The sequence below is a fragment of the Gopherus flavomarginatus genome, chromosome 5 (genome assembly GCF_025201925.1).
Source record: "Gopherus flavomarginatus isolate rGopFla2 chromosome 5, rGopFla2.mat.asm, whole genome shotgun sequence".
Taxonomy (NCBI): Eukaryota; Metazoa; Chordata; order Testudines; family Testudinidae; genus Gopherus; species Gopherus flavomarginatus.
Genome location: NC_066621.1, coordinates 14,686,003 through 14,703,780, shown reverse-complemented (window position 1 = coordinate 14,703,780; position 17,778 = coordinate 14,686,003). Strand labels below are relative to the sequence as shown.

At 42.1% G+C, this 17,778-nt stretch overlaps 2 protein-coding genes across 5 annotated transcripts in view; one reads left to right on the top strand and one right to left on the bottom strand.

The window, feature by feature from the left end:
* The window catches only part of MFSD4A (major facilitator superfamily domain containing 4A), a 38,111-nt gene extending 31,766 nt beyond the window's left edge, over positions 1-6,345 (top strand). Inside the window, exons 7-10 of the mRNA XM_050955611.1 lie at positions 156-303; positions 926-996; positions 2,957-3,077; positions 5,049-6,345. Of these exons, the coding sequence (XP_050811568.1) occupies positions 156-303; positions 926-996; positions 2,957-3,077; positions 5,049-5,113 (405 nt within the window). The 3' untranslated portion in view covers positions 5,114-6,345. The remainder of the gene's footprint in view (positions 1-155; positions 304-925; positions 997-2,956; positions 3,078-5,048) is intronic.
* Positions 1-17,778, bottom strand: part of ELK4 (ETS transcription factor ELK4) — a 54,418-nt gene that overhangs the window by 2,921 nt on the left and 33,719 nt on the right. For 2 of the 4 annotated variants that reach the window (XM_050955617.1, XM_050955616.1), the window contains exon 5: positions 11,556-15,990. In XM_050955617.1, the coding sequence (XP_050811574.1) occupies positions 15,892-15,990 (99 nt within the window). In that variant the 3' untranslated portion in view covers positions 11,556-15,891. Of the gene's footprint in view, positions 1-838; positions 956-11,555; positions 15,991-17,778 lie in introns of those variants that run through there. The other 2 variants (XR_007774701.1, XR_007774700.1) reach the window with 2 other exon arrangements.

Sequence of the window (17,778 nt, the reverse complement as noted above, 5' to 3'; positions counted from 1 at the left end):
TACTATGTGACTTGCAGATTATGCCTGTAACTCAGTTGTCTATCTATTTATTTTCCAGTCCCTTAACTAGTCTTTTTAAAATCCCACTAGAGCCCAGTGCTACCTCAGCATTTATTTTCTTCCCTGAAAGTGACTCTGGGCTTGTATTGTTGCAGGTTGGAGTGCTTGTAACTTTCCTCCTGCTCCTGATTTTCTCCTACAGTGTTGTCTTCCTGTTTGTGGGCACAGCGTGCCTGGGTCTGTTCCTCAGCAGCACTTTCCCCAGCATGCTGGCCTACACTGAGGACATCCTCCAGTACAAAGGTGAGCATCCCTACCTCCCGTCAGATTTTGAGCAAGAAAGTACCAGCAGCAAGACCCTTTCACCTCCCCAAGATCATGCTTTGCAGGTTACCCAGGAATAGCTCTAGCTAAATTAGGATGTTGATTTCCACTACCAGTTACCACCTTGTGGAACCACCCACAGCTCCTGGCTCCATGCACCAAGCTGGTACAGTGGATATGGGGGGAAATGAAGAATTAATGGTTAACAGGGAACACAGATACTTCTGCACACAGTGGAGAGTGGGAGGGTCAGGGTAACTTTGAGCAGGGGGTTGGACTAGATGACCTCCTGAGGTCCCTTCCAACCCTGATATTCTGTGATTTGACTGGTATCCTTGCTCGCTGCAGCCATTACTTTTTTAATATCCTCTGCTGTACGTAAGGAAGCTTAGGGCTTACAGCACAGTAGGTTGCCCTGCAGTAACTTGCAGTGTAGACAAGCCTTGATATAATATCAGAATGCAAAAGGGCCACATTTGTGCAGGCTCATGAGTGTAGAACAGGTGGGTCTCACCTCACAGCGCTCTAGCCTGGGGACATTCTTGGCCCTCTGAGGCTATTCATTTCAGCAGTTCCCAGAACTTGTACCATCTGTTTTCAGGCTGTGCCACGACGGTGTTAGTGACTGGAGCTGCAATTGGAGAGATGGTGCTACAGTTACTGGTGGGGTCGGTAAGTGCAGAAAAAAGGAAAAACCCAGAATATGACCTGAATTGATTAGAATTTTAATTCAAGCACACAGAGAGCTGTGTTTGAGCGAATGGAAGTCTTAAGGCTTGCCTACCCAAGATAGAGCGTACATGTATCCCACAACAGCCTGCTGCCATGCACTAAAAGTCCCCTAGTGCACTTAGCGGATCAAAGCACACTAGGAGGCGTGTATTGCACAACAGCAGGTTTACGTGAACACTTAGTGCATGGCCAATTTATACAATCATGCTTGGACAGTTCTGAAAGCCACACAATCATTCTGCCAGGAAAGAGGGGTCAGTCTTCTGTAGAGAAAACAGACAGTACAATCAGTGGGAACTGTTAAGATACAGCTACCACCAATCGCTGAAGAGTGCTAGGTATAATTATAGACGTGCCTACTACTGCAGCAGTACGTCTACAGTGGAGCTGTAGTTTCCAGGTTTGGTAAACCTAGCCAAAAAAGCAGTATGGTCGTGGTGGGATGGGCTAGCTGCCCCACTCCATACCTTACCATCACCAAGCAATGCTACTATGGCTATAGGTTGTTTTGCATTACCTCTGGTGTTAGGAATTCAGTTACCAGAGTTTGGAGAACTGTGGAGGCAACATACGCATTGTGTGGTGTTCCTTAGAGCAGAAATGCCTTGTAGTGGGTGGCTGCCCCTCTCCGATAGGCAGGGGCTAAAAGCAGCCAAGCTAGGCTGATTGGGGAAGCAGCCACAGCTGTGGCTGGTTCAATTAGGGCCCAGCTGGCCCTGATAAGAGTGCTGGGGGCCAAAAGCTGGAGGAGTCTCTCTCCAGGCCTGGAAGGAGAAGGGCTAGCTGCCTGAGAGAAAGCTACCTGAATTTGAGCAGTGCTGGGGAACAGGTAGGGTGACCAGACAGCAAATGTGAAAAATCCAGGATGGGGGGGTAATAGGAGCCTCTATAAGAAAAAGACCCAAAAATCAAGACTGTCCCTATAAAATTGGGACATCTAGTCATCCCAGGAATAGGGCAAGAGAGCTGGGGACCTCCAGCCTGGTAAAACCCCAGGCTACAGGCCTTGGTGAAGGCCTACAAAGATACTGGGGCTGCAGAGAGGCAGCCTGGGAATAGGCAAAGGCAGCAGGTCCTACCCCATTGCCAGTGATGAGTGGCCATTACAGACGCAGTCTGCCCCAGTGAGCAGGGGCTAGATGATAACTGGCAGTAGCCACTGAGGTAAGGTGGGTTTAGAGGGTTGGGGATTCCCTGGGGAGACCTAGTGTGTGGGGGTATTTTGGGGGCAGAACCCTGAGGTAAAGGGGCACTGGGGTCCAGGAGGGACATGGGGCCTGAGACAGGGGAGATGCTGGCATGCAGAGGGTGCTTCGTATGTTGGAAAAGAGCTAATTTCAAGATGACCAGCAGGAGATGCTGTGGCAGGGAGTCAAGGTTAGCTACATGCTCAAATGTAAATCTACCCAGCTCTGGGGCCTGCAAAAGCTCCACTCCCCACTGCTCTTTCTGCCACGAGTTTGTATCACTTTTTATTTGGGGGAGGAGTAACTAGAGTCTGCCAGGTGGAGAAACAGGAATATCAATTCACCTTGTATCTGGTTCAGGTAGGTCTTGGTTAGGCCATTTCATGGGCAGGGTTTATTTGTAGAACACATATATAATACATGTGCATAAAATGGGCCATCTGTACACATGGATAGCAAGAAACTCTATAGAGCCAACACAGCCTGTGAAAACAGATGGGCCTTGGCACCTGCCTTGCAGGTCAACAGATTGGCTTGGCCAGACCAGCAGGGGAAATGGATTCCTGAGCTGAAGGTTCCCCTATGTTCAAACAAAGCAACATTGCTGACCTTCGCCAGGCACTATGTAAACAGCCTGCTGCTCACTGGGGCTTGCCCTGGTATGAAACACCTCTCTCACTGTACTTAAGACCCTTAATTTTTCTTTACTGCAGATTATCCATGATCAGGGCAGCTACAGTTTCCTGGTTTGTGGGATGATCTTTGGAGGTTTGGCCTTTACGTTCTACACTTTCCTTTTGTTTTTCCACAGGATGTACCCCAAGCCCTCATCAGGTAAGAAAATGCCAGCAGTTAGGCCTACTTTAGAATGACAGGAAAAATGACATGTGCATTAACATGCAGCGTTCCAAGTAAAATGCAAGGAAATGTTTATTTTCCTGCTGCTTCCTGTTCCCTCTTCCTGCTCTGACTTGCCCACAAAACCCTGGCAGACACAAGTCTGAGTCTGCTTTCTTGTCTGATGTGGGAAGACATTAAGTGGGTTTTTGGGGTAAGGGAGGAACCATACATTGAGTGGGATGATAGCTGAGAAATAAAATCACTCTGCTATGTAACTAGTAGAAGCAAGTCTTGACAGTTGCAATTTGTACTGTCTGTCCGGCCTCTTCCCAGCTAAGTCCAGCAATAATGCAACCTTCCCTCTGAAAGACAAAAAAACAGAGCTTGTAATAGTGTTGATGTAACATGCTTAGACTTGGTGCCACGTGACACTTTATGTAACAAACTAGAATGATATAAAATTAACATGGCACCCATTAAATGGGGTGAGCTGATAGGTCTCAAAATGTAACTGTAAATGGGGACTAGTCACTGAGCAGGTGTTCCCAGTGGAGTACTGCAGGGATTGATTCTTGGCCCTATACTATTTAACATTATCCTAAGTGACCTGGCAGAAAACACAATCAGTTTGCAGATGAGACAAACACTGGGGGAGTGATAAATGAGGAAAGGTCACTCACTGAGAGCAATCAAGAGCACTTGGTGAACTGGGTGCAAGCAAACAATGTGGTTTTTAATACAGCTAAATTTAAATGTGTACATGTAGGAACAAAGAAGGTAGGAGATACTTGCAGGATGAGAGACTGTATTCTGGGAAGCAGTAAGTCAGAAAAAGATTTGGGGATTGTGGTGGATAATCAACATGAAGCTTTAGCCAAAGAGTGAGTTCGATCCTGGGATGCAAGAACAGGAATCTCAAGTAGGAGGAGAGATGTTATTTTACCTCTGTATTTGGGACTGGGTGACTACTGTGTCCAGTTACAGTCCCCCAAATTCAGAAAGGATGTTGATAAATTGGAATGAGTTGCAGAGAAGAGCAATGAGAATGATTCTAAGGATTAGAAAACATGACTTAGATTCAAAGTGCTCAAGGGGTGACATGATTAAGTCTAAGTATCTATAATGAGCTCTTCAACCTAGCAGAGGAAGATAGAACATGATCAAATGGCTGGAAGCTAAAGCTAGACAAATTCAGACTGGAAATAAAGATGTAAATTTTTAACACTGAGTAATCTTTGGAACAATTGAACAAAGATTGTGGTGGATTCTCCATCATTGACAATTTTTAAATCACAATTGGATTTTTTTTTAAACTCTGCTCTAGGAATTATTTTGGGGAAATTCTATGGCCTTGGTTATATAGGAGGTCAGATTAAATTATCATTGACCTAATCTGGCCTTGGAATCTAGGAAGTGCCTTAGTTGCAAACTCTACCTTCCAAAGAAAGCAGCTGCCCATCTAAAGACAGCAGTGATAAAGTCTATCTAGGTGAGAGACAGGACACTTCCTATGTCGTCTCTGATGCAGTGGGCTGTTAAAGTACCCAGATCACTGTTCCCCAGAAAGGAATTAAGCCTCATGACACCCCTATGAAGCAAATCCATTTTGAAAGCAAGTGAAGAGAGGTCCTGCAAAGTTGTGACTTGGCCAGGATAAGTCAGGCAGTCACAATGCTGGGAATAGATTCAACCCCTGCTGTAAAATCCATCCGATGCTCCCCCTCACTTGTCACTGATTGGCATTAGGGATGCCTCCCAAAATTAGATGCTGCTACCTCTCGAAGGCAGAGGAAACCACCTCTGCACTAAAAACTTCAAGAACTACTGCAGGCAGGTATCCGATAGAGCAGAGGGTCTCATTTGATGCATTTTCTTTTAAAGCGTGTTAGAATGAATGCTCAGTGGTTCTGCACATTTATTATACTCTTATGTTCTTCTGATAGGTTAACTAATCTTGTTTTGCAGAGGTGGATGCCTCCTCACCTGACAAGCCAGCAACAATGGGTGACTCTGGACTTTATCAGGGCTAAAAAGAAGGCATAGTCCTGAACAATGAGTTGTATGTATTTGCAATAAACACAAATCATCAAGTGTTACTAGGAAGGATGATTTCACACTAATTACATGGTTAAATTACTTGAGTTTTCTGCAATCAAAAATGTTAACTTTGAAAACCAGCCAAACATCTTAAGTCCCCCTGGGAGGCTAAGTACAGCAAGCAGAAGTCGCTTGTCTGTTATTCCACTAAGATGAATGTCAAACTGCAGAATCCTGTTTCCTGGAAATCTGCAACTTATGACCACTTGGTGAAGAAAAATTATAAGCAAGCTTCCCTTTAGAGGATAGGCTGGAAGTTGTAAGGCTATTAATGTTTCATGTGTCACATTTTGGGTATCACCTGGTTTAGAGTTACTGTAACCAATAGGTTTCTCTGTTGGTGTGTAAGCACAGGACCCATTTGTAGCTGTGGTCCTGACAACCTACAGCACCAATTCTAGCTTTCAATAAATACAGAACAACCCTCTGCATAATACTGTACTGCAAGATGGGTTCAGAATTTGTTTTCCAGCAACCAGACCTGTAAGAATATCTAAGCTTCAACTGTGCTCCCAAGGGGGAAATCACAATATTAGCAGAAACCACCAGGAGCACTTTGATAACAGGATCTATCTACATTACACAGTATCAGATATGTTTGTTGAAGCACAGCCTTAATCAATGGGCTCCAGCATACTAAGTAAGTATTTAAATTAATTATAAAGCAGAGGAAAGAATCAGTTGTGCTGGTTAATTTTTGCTTAAGTCATTGGTAAGCTGCAAAAGCATCTGGTTCAAGTAGCAGTATTTTAGGGAGGTTTGTAGTCTAGCTTCTATCTGAAACCTTAAGCAGGTGCACCCAGACTCCACCTCCACCCATTTAATCTGTGCAATATCCACTACACAAGGTGCCTTCCATGAGATAAACTCTAGAGGTACTGTATACCCCATGAATGAGCTGTTACAAGACAATGCTAGCTTTCTGGCAATACCTTGAGAGAGTCTGAACAGATGTAGGCTTTAGTGTGATTGTATGTGGCTGTACATATGTATGTGTGTATATATAAAGCAATGTTAATTAAAAGTGATTACTATATTCTCACTAGGCTCTGAGTGTAACTGTTACAGGACCCAAATGATTTGAACCAAACCCCTTCCGGCCAGACAACCTCTGAGGCTAAGATTAGCACTGGCTCTCAAATAAAAATTGTAATTGTTATCTAGAGCAATTTGACTTAAGCCCTTATTTGGCAATATGCACCATTCACTTTGGAATTCTAAACTGCAGGACCCTCTATAAGTCCAGTTGCATGTGCCCTTTGGAGTCTGTATCCCACCTACCATTTTCCCTATACTTAGCAATGCAAAATCTCTTCCCAGAAAGTTCCCCTGGGAGGTAATACTTTTGTAAAACTAGTTTAGGGTCATAGATATGTAAGGCTGAGCCCACAGTAGCCCTGACCAAGGAGCGGTAACAAAATGGAGGTGTTGTGTTAAAGATGAAATAAATGGTTACTCACAGGTGTCCTCCAGAAGAACAGTTTTTAGTTAGGGGGACTTTACTCCTTCATGTAAAACTGGAAATGCACTGTAATTCCTCTGTACCACCACCTGATGCCACTCTTACTCTGCACATGGTTCAGTGAGGCAGGACAACAGGTCTTAGTAATTGTTCTGCAAATACTCCCCCTTACATGGAATAGCTGGTATTAGGGTGCATTTCAAACACCTCTTACAGTATAAAAATCCTTCTTTAACAGAGGGCCCCCAAGATAAGAGATAGGACACAGGTCCTCAGACATGCCTCTTTCCTGCATTGGGGGGGGAGTTAACCACCTGTCTCTTCAGGTACAAGTGGACTGATTTCGATTATGCACTAACAATACAGGATTAATATAAAATAACAGTAAAAACCCAGTCATTTGCTGTATTTAAAGGAGTCTACTCCACATAAGACATTACCTGTACTGGAGATCCTAGTATTTCATCCTTCAAAAACAGAGCTTGGTCTTTGCAGGGTGAGAGCAGGAGGCTAAATACTGTTGCCAGAATGCAATGTTTCACATTCCCTGACCCTATAAATCCAGCTTTTTACCATCTCCAAATCCTTAAAAAGAGTGCTGTGATTGGAGATCTTACCTGGAGAACAGAACTGACCTCTGCCCAAAGGATTGTGCAATAATCTTTACCTCTGCTAGACAAGATGCCAGTACACACTTGAAGGTAATAAACACTCCTCATTATCAGGGAGCTAATTAGTCACAGCTGCTGTACAAGTGTGTTTCTTCTAAAGGAGAGAAGATCAAGGACTTTGTTAAAAATATTTATTTAAAAAAATACAATTGTTTTCCATGTCTGGTTGCAGGTATCTATTAACATATGATTGACTTGAATAGTTTGCTACAACGCTTTTTTTTAAAAAGCCAGCTTGCATTATTGTACAAAGCAAATCCCTCTGTCAATTCTTACACAAAATAGTTTCCCCCAACCATACTCGACCCCATTTTTAAAAAAAATCTGCCATACACTATTTTCTTATGCACAGAAGCAAAAGACAAGTCACCTGATTCCTCAGGGAAGACCTTAATTACGTTTGAATGTACTTTAGCCAATGCACCAACTTTTAAAGCAAAGTGTCGCTGCAGCGCAATTCCTCAATGATCGATTCTGCACCCTAGAATTTAGTAACTTTGCCTCCATAATTCTTCTCAAAGCTGAAACACATTCAAGTGCATATCAGCTGTAGTCAGTGTCTCAAATTCCATCCGATCAGTTTTGATCATATTTTAATATGCTGAAGGTCTCCCTAATCTCTTATGCAAGGAAGTTACATACAATCAGGTTTAGTAACACTGAACAGTTTCTCAGAACTTTGGCTATTTATGTACTTGCATTACGTACCAGCATTTTTAACAGCACAATGGCATGAAGATACTGGATATTATAAAAGTACAATTTTGAAAAGAACAGAGTTACACTAAAAAGCTACTTTATTCCCAGTTAAGTTTCCTCTAGTGTCATTAGAGCACCCGGACTGCCTAAGATTACAGTATTTATCCCAAACTAAGATCATGTGTAGAATACATAGGAGATTAACAGATGTACACAACTCCGCCCAGAGCAGAAATTTGCTTTATCTGCTGACTCTGTATTAAAGCGCAGTTCTACTCTGGAAAGAGTAAGTGAAAAATGGCATCTACTGCCCCCTGTGTATTCAGTCAGAGCTGCTGATTTTGGTGCTTAAGATTAGATTTTACCATTGTGGACTCTGCAGAGCCAGAATTACAGGGAAGGAAGATGGGTTCTTTTCAGAGTTAAAAAAATAGAATCAAATTACAGGGGAATAATTCTGCCCTCTGCTCCACGAGTTCACCATCAGTGAAGACAAAAGGGCTGCATCAATGAAAACGACTGCAGAGTTTAGGCTACAGACATCATCCACAGGGGGTGATACATAAATAGGGTCGGCACCAGCTCAGCAAGCAGGTGCTTTGTGGCAGCCAAGGGGAAGGGGCGGCACATCGGGCTCTTTTCGGTGGTGGGTCCCTCTCGGAGGGAAGGACCTGCTGCCGAAGAAGAAAGCAGCACAGTGGAGCTGCTGCCAAAGTGCTGCCGATCGCATTCGCGGCTTCCCCCTCCCCCCGCCGCTTGGGGCAGCAAAAACCCTGGAGCCGGCCCTGTACACAAAGAAGAAAGTAACCCAGCTCAACTTTCAGATCTTAGTTTGAGTTTGCAGAGTTTTTGTTTTGTTTTGTTTTCCAACTTGTAAACAAAGCAAATTTAAATCTGAAGTTACTGACAAACATTGAACCTATTATACTTTATTAATTTTAAAAAGTTACTGTGCCATGTTACCATAACTGACCATGTTGCTTAAGTTCTCCCAAAATTAACTCATGTCCCTGTCCTCTGAGCCTTTTAGATAAAAAGCTACAGGGCCAGATTCTCTGCTGGTGTACATCAGCTCAGGTCTACTGGAATCAATTATTCCAAGTTACACCAGCTATAGATCTGCCCCACAATTCAAACTTTCCATCAAGAGAGCATCAGCTTGCTCAAAATATCCCCACTAAGTCTCATGCTTATTAACTCTTTAGAGTTTTCTGTCAGTATTTCCTGCTGTCTTAATACAGCTCAATGCAGATAACCAGCGCTCAAGTCAGTCCTCACAATACAAGTGAAGAGTTTTCTTGTATGCTTATCTCAATCACTAAGACTATACATCTCAGCTAAACACACAAAAGTAAGAGAAGGGATAAGCATTAAATACGCAATTGTACCTATCACAAACATTGATGTATATAAGGCCATCTGGTAAATTGCAATAAAAATACAAGTTTTTAAAAGGGAACTTTGGAATATGACGACTTTTTTTTTAAATTATACAGAATTACCGCAACAATGGTTACAAAGAATTAACATTAGAATCTAGCACATCATATAGAAAACTCTGTGCAACTGAACAATAGCAGAACAAAGTCAACACAACTGTATAAAGCAGTAGCCTATAGATTTAAGACTTCTAGCCAAAAAAAAAAAAAATCCCCAGAACTAACAAACAAAACCAAAAACCCCACAATACATCAAGGAACCTACTTCCAAAATTGGGTAATTTTAATCCTCTCTCTCTCTCCTCTTTCTCTCTCTCACACACACACACTACAAGTTTTAAAAACCATGCAAAGGCCATTCAGAAAGCCTTCTTGTGTGAAGTTGTTGACAATAATAGCTTCCAGTTATTAGTATAGTGCTCCTTTAAGTATTGCTCAAGGACTGAATGGGACTACAACAGAACTCCTGCCAACCTTTTTCCCCTCCATCCACACCATGCCACTTAAAGTCATGTCAGCATCTCTGTTAAAAGAGCTGTGCTTTCCGGAGGTTCAGAGTTCTGCTGTTAAGCCGTTTGCTTTGCGATGACCCTTCTAATGCAAGGTCTCAACTGAGAGGCAATTATTTATTTCCAAGTTTTAAAAATAAAACCTGTGTCCAAATTTAAGGTCTATGAGGATAAAACTAATCAAGGATCAATTCAAGACATTTTTTGGGAGACGTACATCATGTCAAGGACAGATTTAAAAAAATAAAATTTGGCAAGCAATCAGCTCATACTATGGCACAATAGATTTTAGTACTTATTTCTATTTTAAAAAATAATTGAAATGTGCAAGACATTAAAAAGTGGCAACTGCCAAGTGCAGTATTTATTTTTAATCTGTATCTTAAGCATTATTTATATGATACAAGTCTGGAAGCTAGTCTAAAAAGTGAACATGTCCCTCAAAAAAAAAAAAATATATATATATATATATAAATATGCATATTCATGGGATCAGAGCTGTTCCAGTCAATTAAATAACATGCATAAAAACAAATCTTCAACGGCGAAAAAACTGTGCATTTACCCAGGTGACTGGAATAACTTCAAAGTCAGTTAATGTGTTCTACAGCATTCTTTTGGTTAGAGGGGGTGGAATTAAGTTTAACATTAAATCTAGTTAACCTACAGGCTTTTGTAGAACCACCTAAGTTAAAACTGACATTATGAAAGAAGGAGACTTACAATGGTGTGCATGTTCACAAACGAATGTCAGGCTTTGCTTGGTTTTCTTACCTGGTGTCACTTTTTTAAAAGCATGATCACTGTCAGCAAAGCTGTGTCCTCCAGAAAGGATCCGCATTGACTCTGTTCTCTGATATGAATATGTTCATTTCACAAGCCAAAGTCATGGCGTTTCTAACTTCAAGCTCCATCAGTCATCTGAAGATAAAGTTCTGTTCTTTCTGCTTCATGAACCACCAGAGACAGAGCCAAAAATTTTAAACAGCAAACCAGTTGATGCACAGGGCAGACTGCAAGGCTGCTTTCTTTCCTGCAATTACAATTGCTCTGTAGTGCCCAAAGCATTAAGTTCTTGTTGCTGATAGCAGGTTATGGGGAGAAGAATACACAAACAAGGTGTCATCTTGAAAGACTTATCTGTACTGAACCACCACCCTTTAAAAGAGGTCCTATCAAGAATGACTAGCTCACAGCAAAGCCATTTTATTACCTAACAGAATTCTCTCACTAGGCAACTCACTGCCATGACCCAACAGTTCCAATTAAGGGAATATCTTTAAAAACAAAAGTCTTCAAAAACTGCATATAATATTAAAAGAATAAAAGCAACTATCACTGTATTCCACCTCTAAATCTTCATTTGGCAGTGTCTGTACTGAAAGGACCAAAACTTGGTATTTTACATAACCACCACCACTCAAGCCACTGGCACTAGCCAAATGCTTCCACATGAAGTGAAAGTTTTGCTAATACTGTCCAGAATAAGCAGCAGTCACTGGTATCCACTATCGTTAAGTTAAAATCAGTTCCTCAAGAGACTTCCTATTTTAGCAGGTCACCCTGTACCTTTTTATTTTTCAGGTATCCCAAATCAGCTTTCCAAAGACCAGGATTGCAACAGTGATGGCACTTTCAACTTTGCTGGTGGGTCCTGGGTTTTCTTTACAATAATGGACATATTATGCCCTGGGCACCATTCTTAAGACAGAATAAAAATATACATAACCCTAGGTCTCAAAGACCAGAATTTAGGTATATTTCTTGCATGAAAAGGAAAGATGCCAAGCAAAATCCTTGCAGATGCCCACAAACCCAAACATCAAGTTTTAATGTCTGTCAACTGTGACACTGTCCCTTAACTACTGAATTAGTTTATTTTTTGTTTTGACACATACCAAGATAGCCTCTTGATACAACATTGAGATGTGTCTTGTAAACAAATATGCATCAATTGAAAATTTTTGAAGCTGTATAGTAAAATAGGATTACATATAAAAATACTATAAAATGGTAGCAAAAAGATAACTAAAAAGTAGATATATGATGATACAGAGATATGGTAAGACCTGAAGAAGAGCTCCGTAGAACAAAAAAGTCTAACTCTTTCACCAACAGAAGTTGGTCCAATAAAAGACATTACCTCACCCACCTTGTCTCTCCCATGCCCTGGGAACAACACGGCTATGAGAACACTGCAAATATCCAACAGATGGTCAGAACTGCAGACTGTTGAATGCAGCATTGCAAAACCTTTACGTAAATAGATCAGAATTATACATTTTTGTTCATCTGGTGAGTGGAATTACACAGATGTTACAATCAAGTTCTTGTATATAATTTTGATTTGCTGCAGTTTGCAAGAAAGATGATTGCATGAGAGATTCTTCCCGTGTTAAGTAATGGTTTATGCAACACATTAACTTTTCAAAGGAGGATATACATACCATAGAATTGGATACAAATGGCCTTCACTACAGTTAAACTCACTTTAAAAAGACCAAAAAGAATCTATTTGCTAGATAATGTTGAGGTTGTGAAACCATAGCAGAGAGATAACTTTTCCCAAGCAAAGTCACTGAATGCCAAGGCCTTTCAGAATGCAAACCCTGTTCATAAGCCAAAAAGTGCACAGTTGTTGAAGCCTGAGAAGTTTTGGGCGCAAGCAAGAGTTCTTGAATTTAAGGAATCCATCTTTCATTATTTCCTAAGCTTCTGCAAAACACAATCTGAACTAACTGAGGATGACACACAGCAATAAGTGCTGTCAGGAATGTGCCAATCGGAAAAGCTGGCAGCTGTGTACTTGGTAGGAAATACGCAATTACAGGATACAGTATTTCACTACAAAGCACCATATACACAAGACAATGACACTTTTTTAAAGTGACCTGAAAAGTTATGAAGGGGAAAGAGAAAAGGCTATGTAAACTAATCTCATAGCAAGCCTCTTCTTCCCCACCTCAACCTGCTTCCCTTCTTTAACTCATATTACCACTGCTTTCCAAACATACCTCCTGACAGTATTTAACCATATGTGGGAATTTTTTTCTCCACAGTCGTTAAGGGGCAGCAATAATAGTTCTCAACGGTATCTATCAGGAAGTAGAAAGTTAGAGTGACAGTGACATATGCACACAAGCTGCATTTGCAACTTAGCTTCTCTTGTTAACTACCTCCACAGAAGGTATTCTCCTGTAATGAGAACACAACTCCCCATCCATACGAAGGTGAATGTATATCATCACAGATGGTGCATGTTACTAGTCAACCAGTTATGGCAGTGCATCCCTTCGAAGCTGCTGAGAGGGGAACATGAAACTGGACCAAGCGAAACTAATGTCTGCGCCAACATGCATGTGCATTTGGTTCTCTTGCTTACATGTACTCAGAGATATGACACACAAATATGAGAAACAATACACACTCAAAGACGTGCAATCTTTACACACAAAAAACCTGGCTTTTCTCCATGGGGGAAAGGGAAGCAATCAAATTGCAATTTTTAGTGCTCATGAAAATTTTTTTTTTAAAATACATCCTCATTCTACAATACTACCCTCCAGTCTGCACACTTACTGGGCATAAAGCTAGCCAACCTAATACAACCATCACAAAGTGCTGCTGACTATACAAAACATACATATATATATATTTTTTAAGTAGGCAATAAGCCACCCTGCAAATCAAAGAATCCCAGATGCCTGCTCTTAATTACTACCTGCAGCTTTCTGTCTGCATGTCTACCTTAAAAACTAGTAAATATTGCACATTGTCATTTTGAGATCCACAGGCATGGGACTTCCTAATTATTAGCTACTGATGTTCAAAAACTGAACTAGTAACATGCCTTTAACTTCATCTGGTAGGGAGGCAGCAGACTCCCTTCTGCTCCCATCAAAAGCTAGATATCCTTTCCTCTGAAATCACGTGGGACAAGAGATTTTCTGGCTGAACAGTCCAAAAAGAAACTCTAACATCCATTTCTCAAGGGTAAAATATTAAAGATACATGATATATTGATGTATGTATTTCAGTGCTGGAATATAACAAGCTACTTTCATCTTACTACATTCAGTTTTGGGCGTTCTCAAACACATATGCTTTAAAGTAAATTCAGAGCTTGCAAAAAGTGTCAGATTGAAAGCTCTAGAGAACAAAGTCCTCTCTTTGTCTCAAGGACAGGTGCAATGAAAGGAGTAACACTGCAAGCTTCCCTCACTAACAAGACTCAACTCTGTTCTGAAAGTACCACTTCTCCATGCTCATCCCATCTTCAGCATCTCTTCTGAAACAGCTGATAAGGGTAGAGTGACCAGAGAGCAAGTGTGAAAAATTGGGACAGGGTGGGAAGTAATAGGCGCCTATACAAGATTAAGCCCCAAATATCGGGACTGTCCCTATAAAATCGGAATATCTCATCACCCTAAGTAAGAGTGACCGAGAGAAGTGCAGTTTCAGTCCACTTTCTAGCGGACAGGTTATCCAAGTGCATCCTCATTGCATATACATTGGTAGCAAGGAGGAAGTTATTGCCTGACAGTGGATGGCAGAAGTCCCACCGCAAACACCTGAGACATCCCCCAGTCTTAGGTGCTTCTTTCACATCCCAGCTCTTCCACAAAAGACTGCTTGAGGTTATTGTCCTAGCTGCTGGTCTTAGCTCATCAGTGTGAAATGGCTTTCAAGAACACTCATATTAACCCCCCACCACACACCCATCTACTCACCACCAAAAGATAGGCATGTTTACCTGGAACATGCGTGATTTTACCTTACTGTTGATACTGCACAATTCTCTTCCTATTTTAGCTGCACACATCAAACCCAACTTTTCATGAATTCCAACACTTCCTCCACTTAAAAAGCAATGATGGTTAAAGTACAACTTGAGACAACAAGAGCTGGGCAGAGGGGATTCTCCACTTCTGGTTCCTCATTTCTGGGAAAAGCAGAGAATTTGAGTGTTTTTTCCCCTTGAGCTGCACACCAGAACATCAAGCAGCAGCCAGCCCCAGAGTGTTGTTTGCCAAATACACAGACAACCCTCAATCTCACACAGAATATCCAATACCAGGGATGGAGGTGGGGAGAGTCCTAGGTTAGCATGATTTGTTACTCCTCTAGCAGCCAATTTACAGGTTGTACACAGATATCAGGCATCAGAGATGTGTGTACATATAGCCATCAAGAAATACCAAAGAATTCAAACAGTTCAGGAACCCCAAATTATTCATGCCATGATCCATTTCTCTCAGAGCCCTGCCTGCTCACAATATTACAAGTAGCCTCTGGGAGCTCACCAACCCCCTTTCAAGGAGGGGAACTTAACTGATGGATTACCTATGTGCAACACTATCCGAACAATGGTCTGCTTTTCACCTATACCACCATAAGTACTCCTTAAAAATGTCTCCCTGCAAAAAGTTTAGATGTTTTTATAGCATGAGACATTTGCTGTTTTGTTGTTGCAGGAGAAGTTATCATTAGCCCCAGGGCACAGCTGCACTCAAACCCTTTTCTTGTAATGCCAGCTTCAATCATGATTATTTTCTTTATGCCCAGCACAGGAAGCAGAAGAATGGAGGTGTCAGAGTGAGAGAGGAGAGACTTCATAGATATTGTTTTGCTGCAATCAATACAAACTCAGTCACTGCATTCCACCAGAAACTCCCTGTAAGAGACTTCTTAACCAAGGAGGCAAAGAACAGATTGTGGAGCCTGGACTCCAATTAAGGCGTTTCCATGTGCATTCCCAATTTAGTCTTCAAAAGAGGGAATTTTGCAAAAAGGCATTTGAACTGGGAATGGCAAAAATTATGACCGTTCATGACGTGGGTGGAATTATAAATTGCTCATTTAAAAATGGATTACATTTAATGTCATCTCTTTCCGTTGTTCCCCAATTTGTCCTTTCCAGGAGTTCATGTGCTATGTCTTCTGCAGATCAGGGGAAAACGGTCCAGGGGTGGAGGGTCCATCGAGTCCCGACAGAGTAAATGGCCCATGGCTGCTCAGTACTGATGGAAACTAAAAAACAAAACAGAGAGTTAGAGTTGTTTTTTTTATTTTAGTTTCTTTGTTCTCATGTCTCAGGATCTCTCCACAATAAGTTCTACAAAGAGCCCAAAAGGCTTTGGAAAAGCCCATGTGGCTTCCTCCACTACCAAGGGCTTTTACAGATCATCATCTGGCAATGGAAACTTTAACTGCCAATGCACTCAGGTGTCCCTGAACTCCAGCATTACTATCAGTGTAGCTGCACCAGACACAGTGATTAAGTTCGTATGTTAGATTCAGACTTTAAGGCCAGAAAGGATCACCATGATCAGCTAGTCTGACCTCCTGCACATCGCAAGCACAGAACCTCGCCCACCTACTCTTGTAAGACACACACAACCTCTAGCTCAGGGGTTCTCAAACTGTGGGTTGGGACCCCAAAGTGGGTCACAACCCTATTTTAATGGGGTCACCAAGGCTGCTGTTGGCCCTGGGCCCTAGCAAGTCTGAAGCCCAAGCCCCACCACCCGGGGCTAAGGTTACATGCCCCCCATCCATGGCAGAAGCCCTTGGGCTTCAGCTTTGGCCCCCCGCCCCACCCAGGGTGGCGGGACTCGGGCGGGCCTGATCTATGGTCCTCCCTCCTGGGGTCGTATAGTAATTTTTGTTGCCGGGGAGTCACAGGGCAAGAAAGTTTGAGAACTGCTGCTCTATCATGATTTAAAGACTGCAAGTTACAATGTATTCACCCTTTACAGTAGTTTAAATGCGCAAGTGACCTGTGTCCTATGCTGCAGAGGAAGGCGAAAACCCCCCAGGGTCTCTGCCAATCTGATCCGGGGGGAAATTCCTTCCTGACCTCAAACATGGTGATCAGTTAGACCCTGAACATGTGAGCAAGACCCAGAAGCCAGACATCTTGAAAAGAATTCTCTGTAGTAACTCAGAGCCCTCCCTATCTACTGTCTGGAGATATTTGCTACTAGCCGTCACAGATCAGCTACAAGCCATCCTGTTGGGATCCTGGAAGTGGGTGGGTGGAGCCCACTCCTAAAGACCTCCCCCAGCCTAAGGGGAGGAACCACAACATCCCTGATCTCAATTAATTACAGGGGACAACTACAGATATAAACAGGTACAGGAGTGAGGTCACAGGGATAAACAAAGAGACCCTGACGAGGACACCGAGCAGAGAACCCGACAGTGCTCACTGCTTCATCATAGGCAGTCTCATCATACTATCCCCTCTATAACCTTATCAAGATCAGTCTTGAAGCCAGTTAGGTTTTTTGCCCCCACTGCTCCCCTTGGAAGGCTGTTCCAGAACTTCACTCCTCGGATGGTTAGAAACCTTCGTCTAATTTCAATCCTAAACTTGGGGATGGCCAGTTTATATTTGTACTGAGCAAAGCCTTTATCCCAACTAATAAAATAACCATAGTTCTATGACTCTTTAATGCAAATACCAGCACAGCAGAACAAGCATTCTACACTGTGCCTCAATATTATCTGCAGGTATTTAGACAGTAGGGAGTCCAACTGTTCTGCAGATACACTCATGTAAGCTACTCTCAACATCTCCATGGAGATGTTAAGTTCAAAACACAAAGATGGCCAGTAAAATGTCACTGTTCATTTTCACAGAATCAAGCAGCAGATGTGCTTAACCCAGTTCCACTTAATAGCAACAAGTACCAACTGTATAATTTGTGTTCGTATGTAGTTCATAAAAAAAAATAAATCTCCATTTTAAAAAAACAAAACAATGAATCTGACAGAATTTCCAGTCCATTGCAATAGAAAGGTGCAGAATCCAGG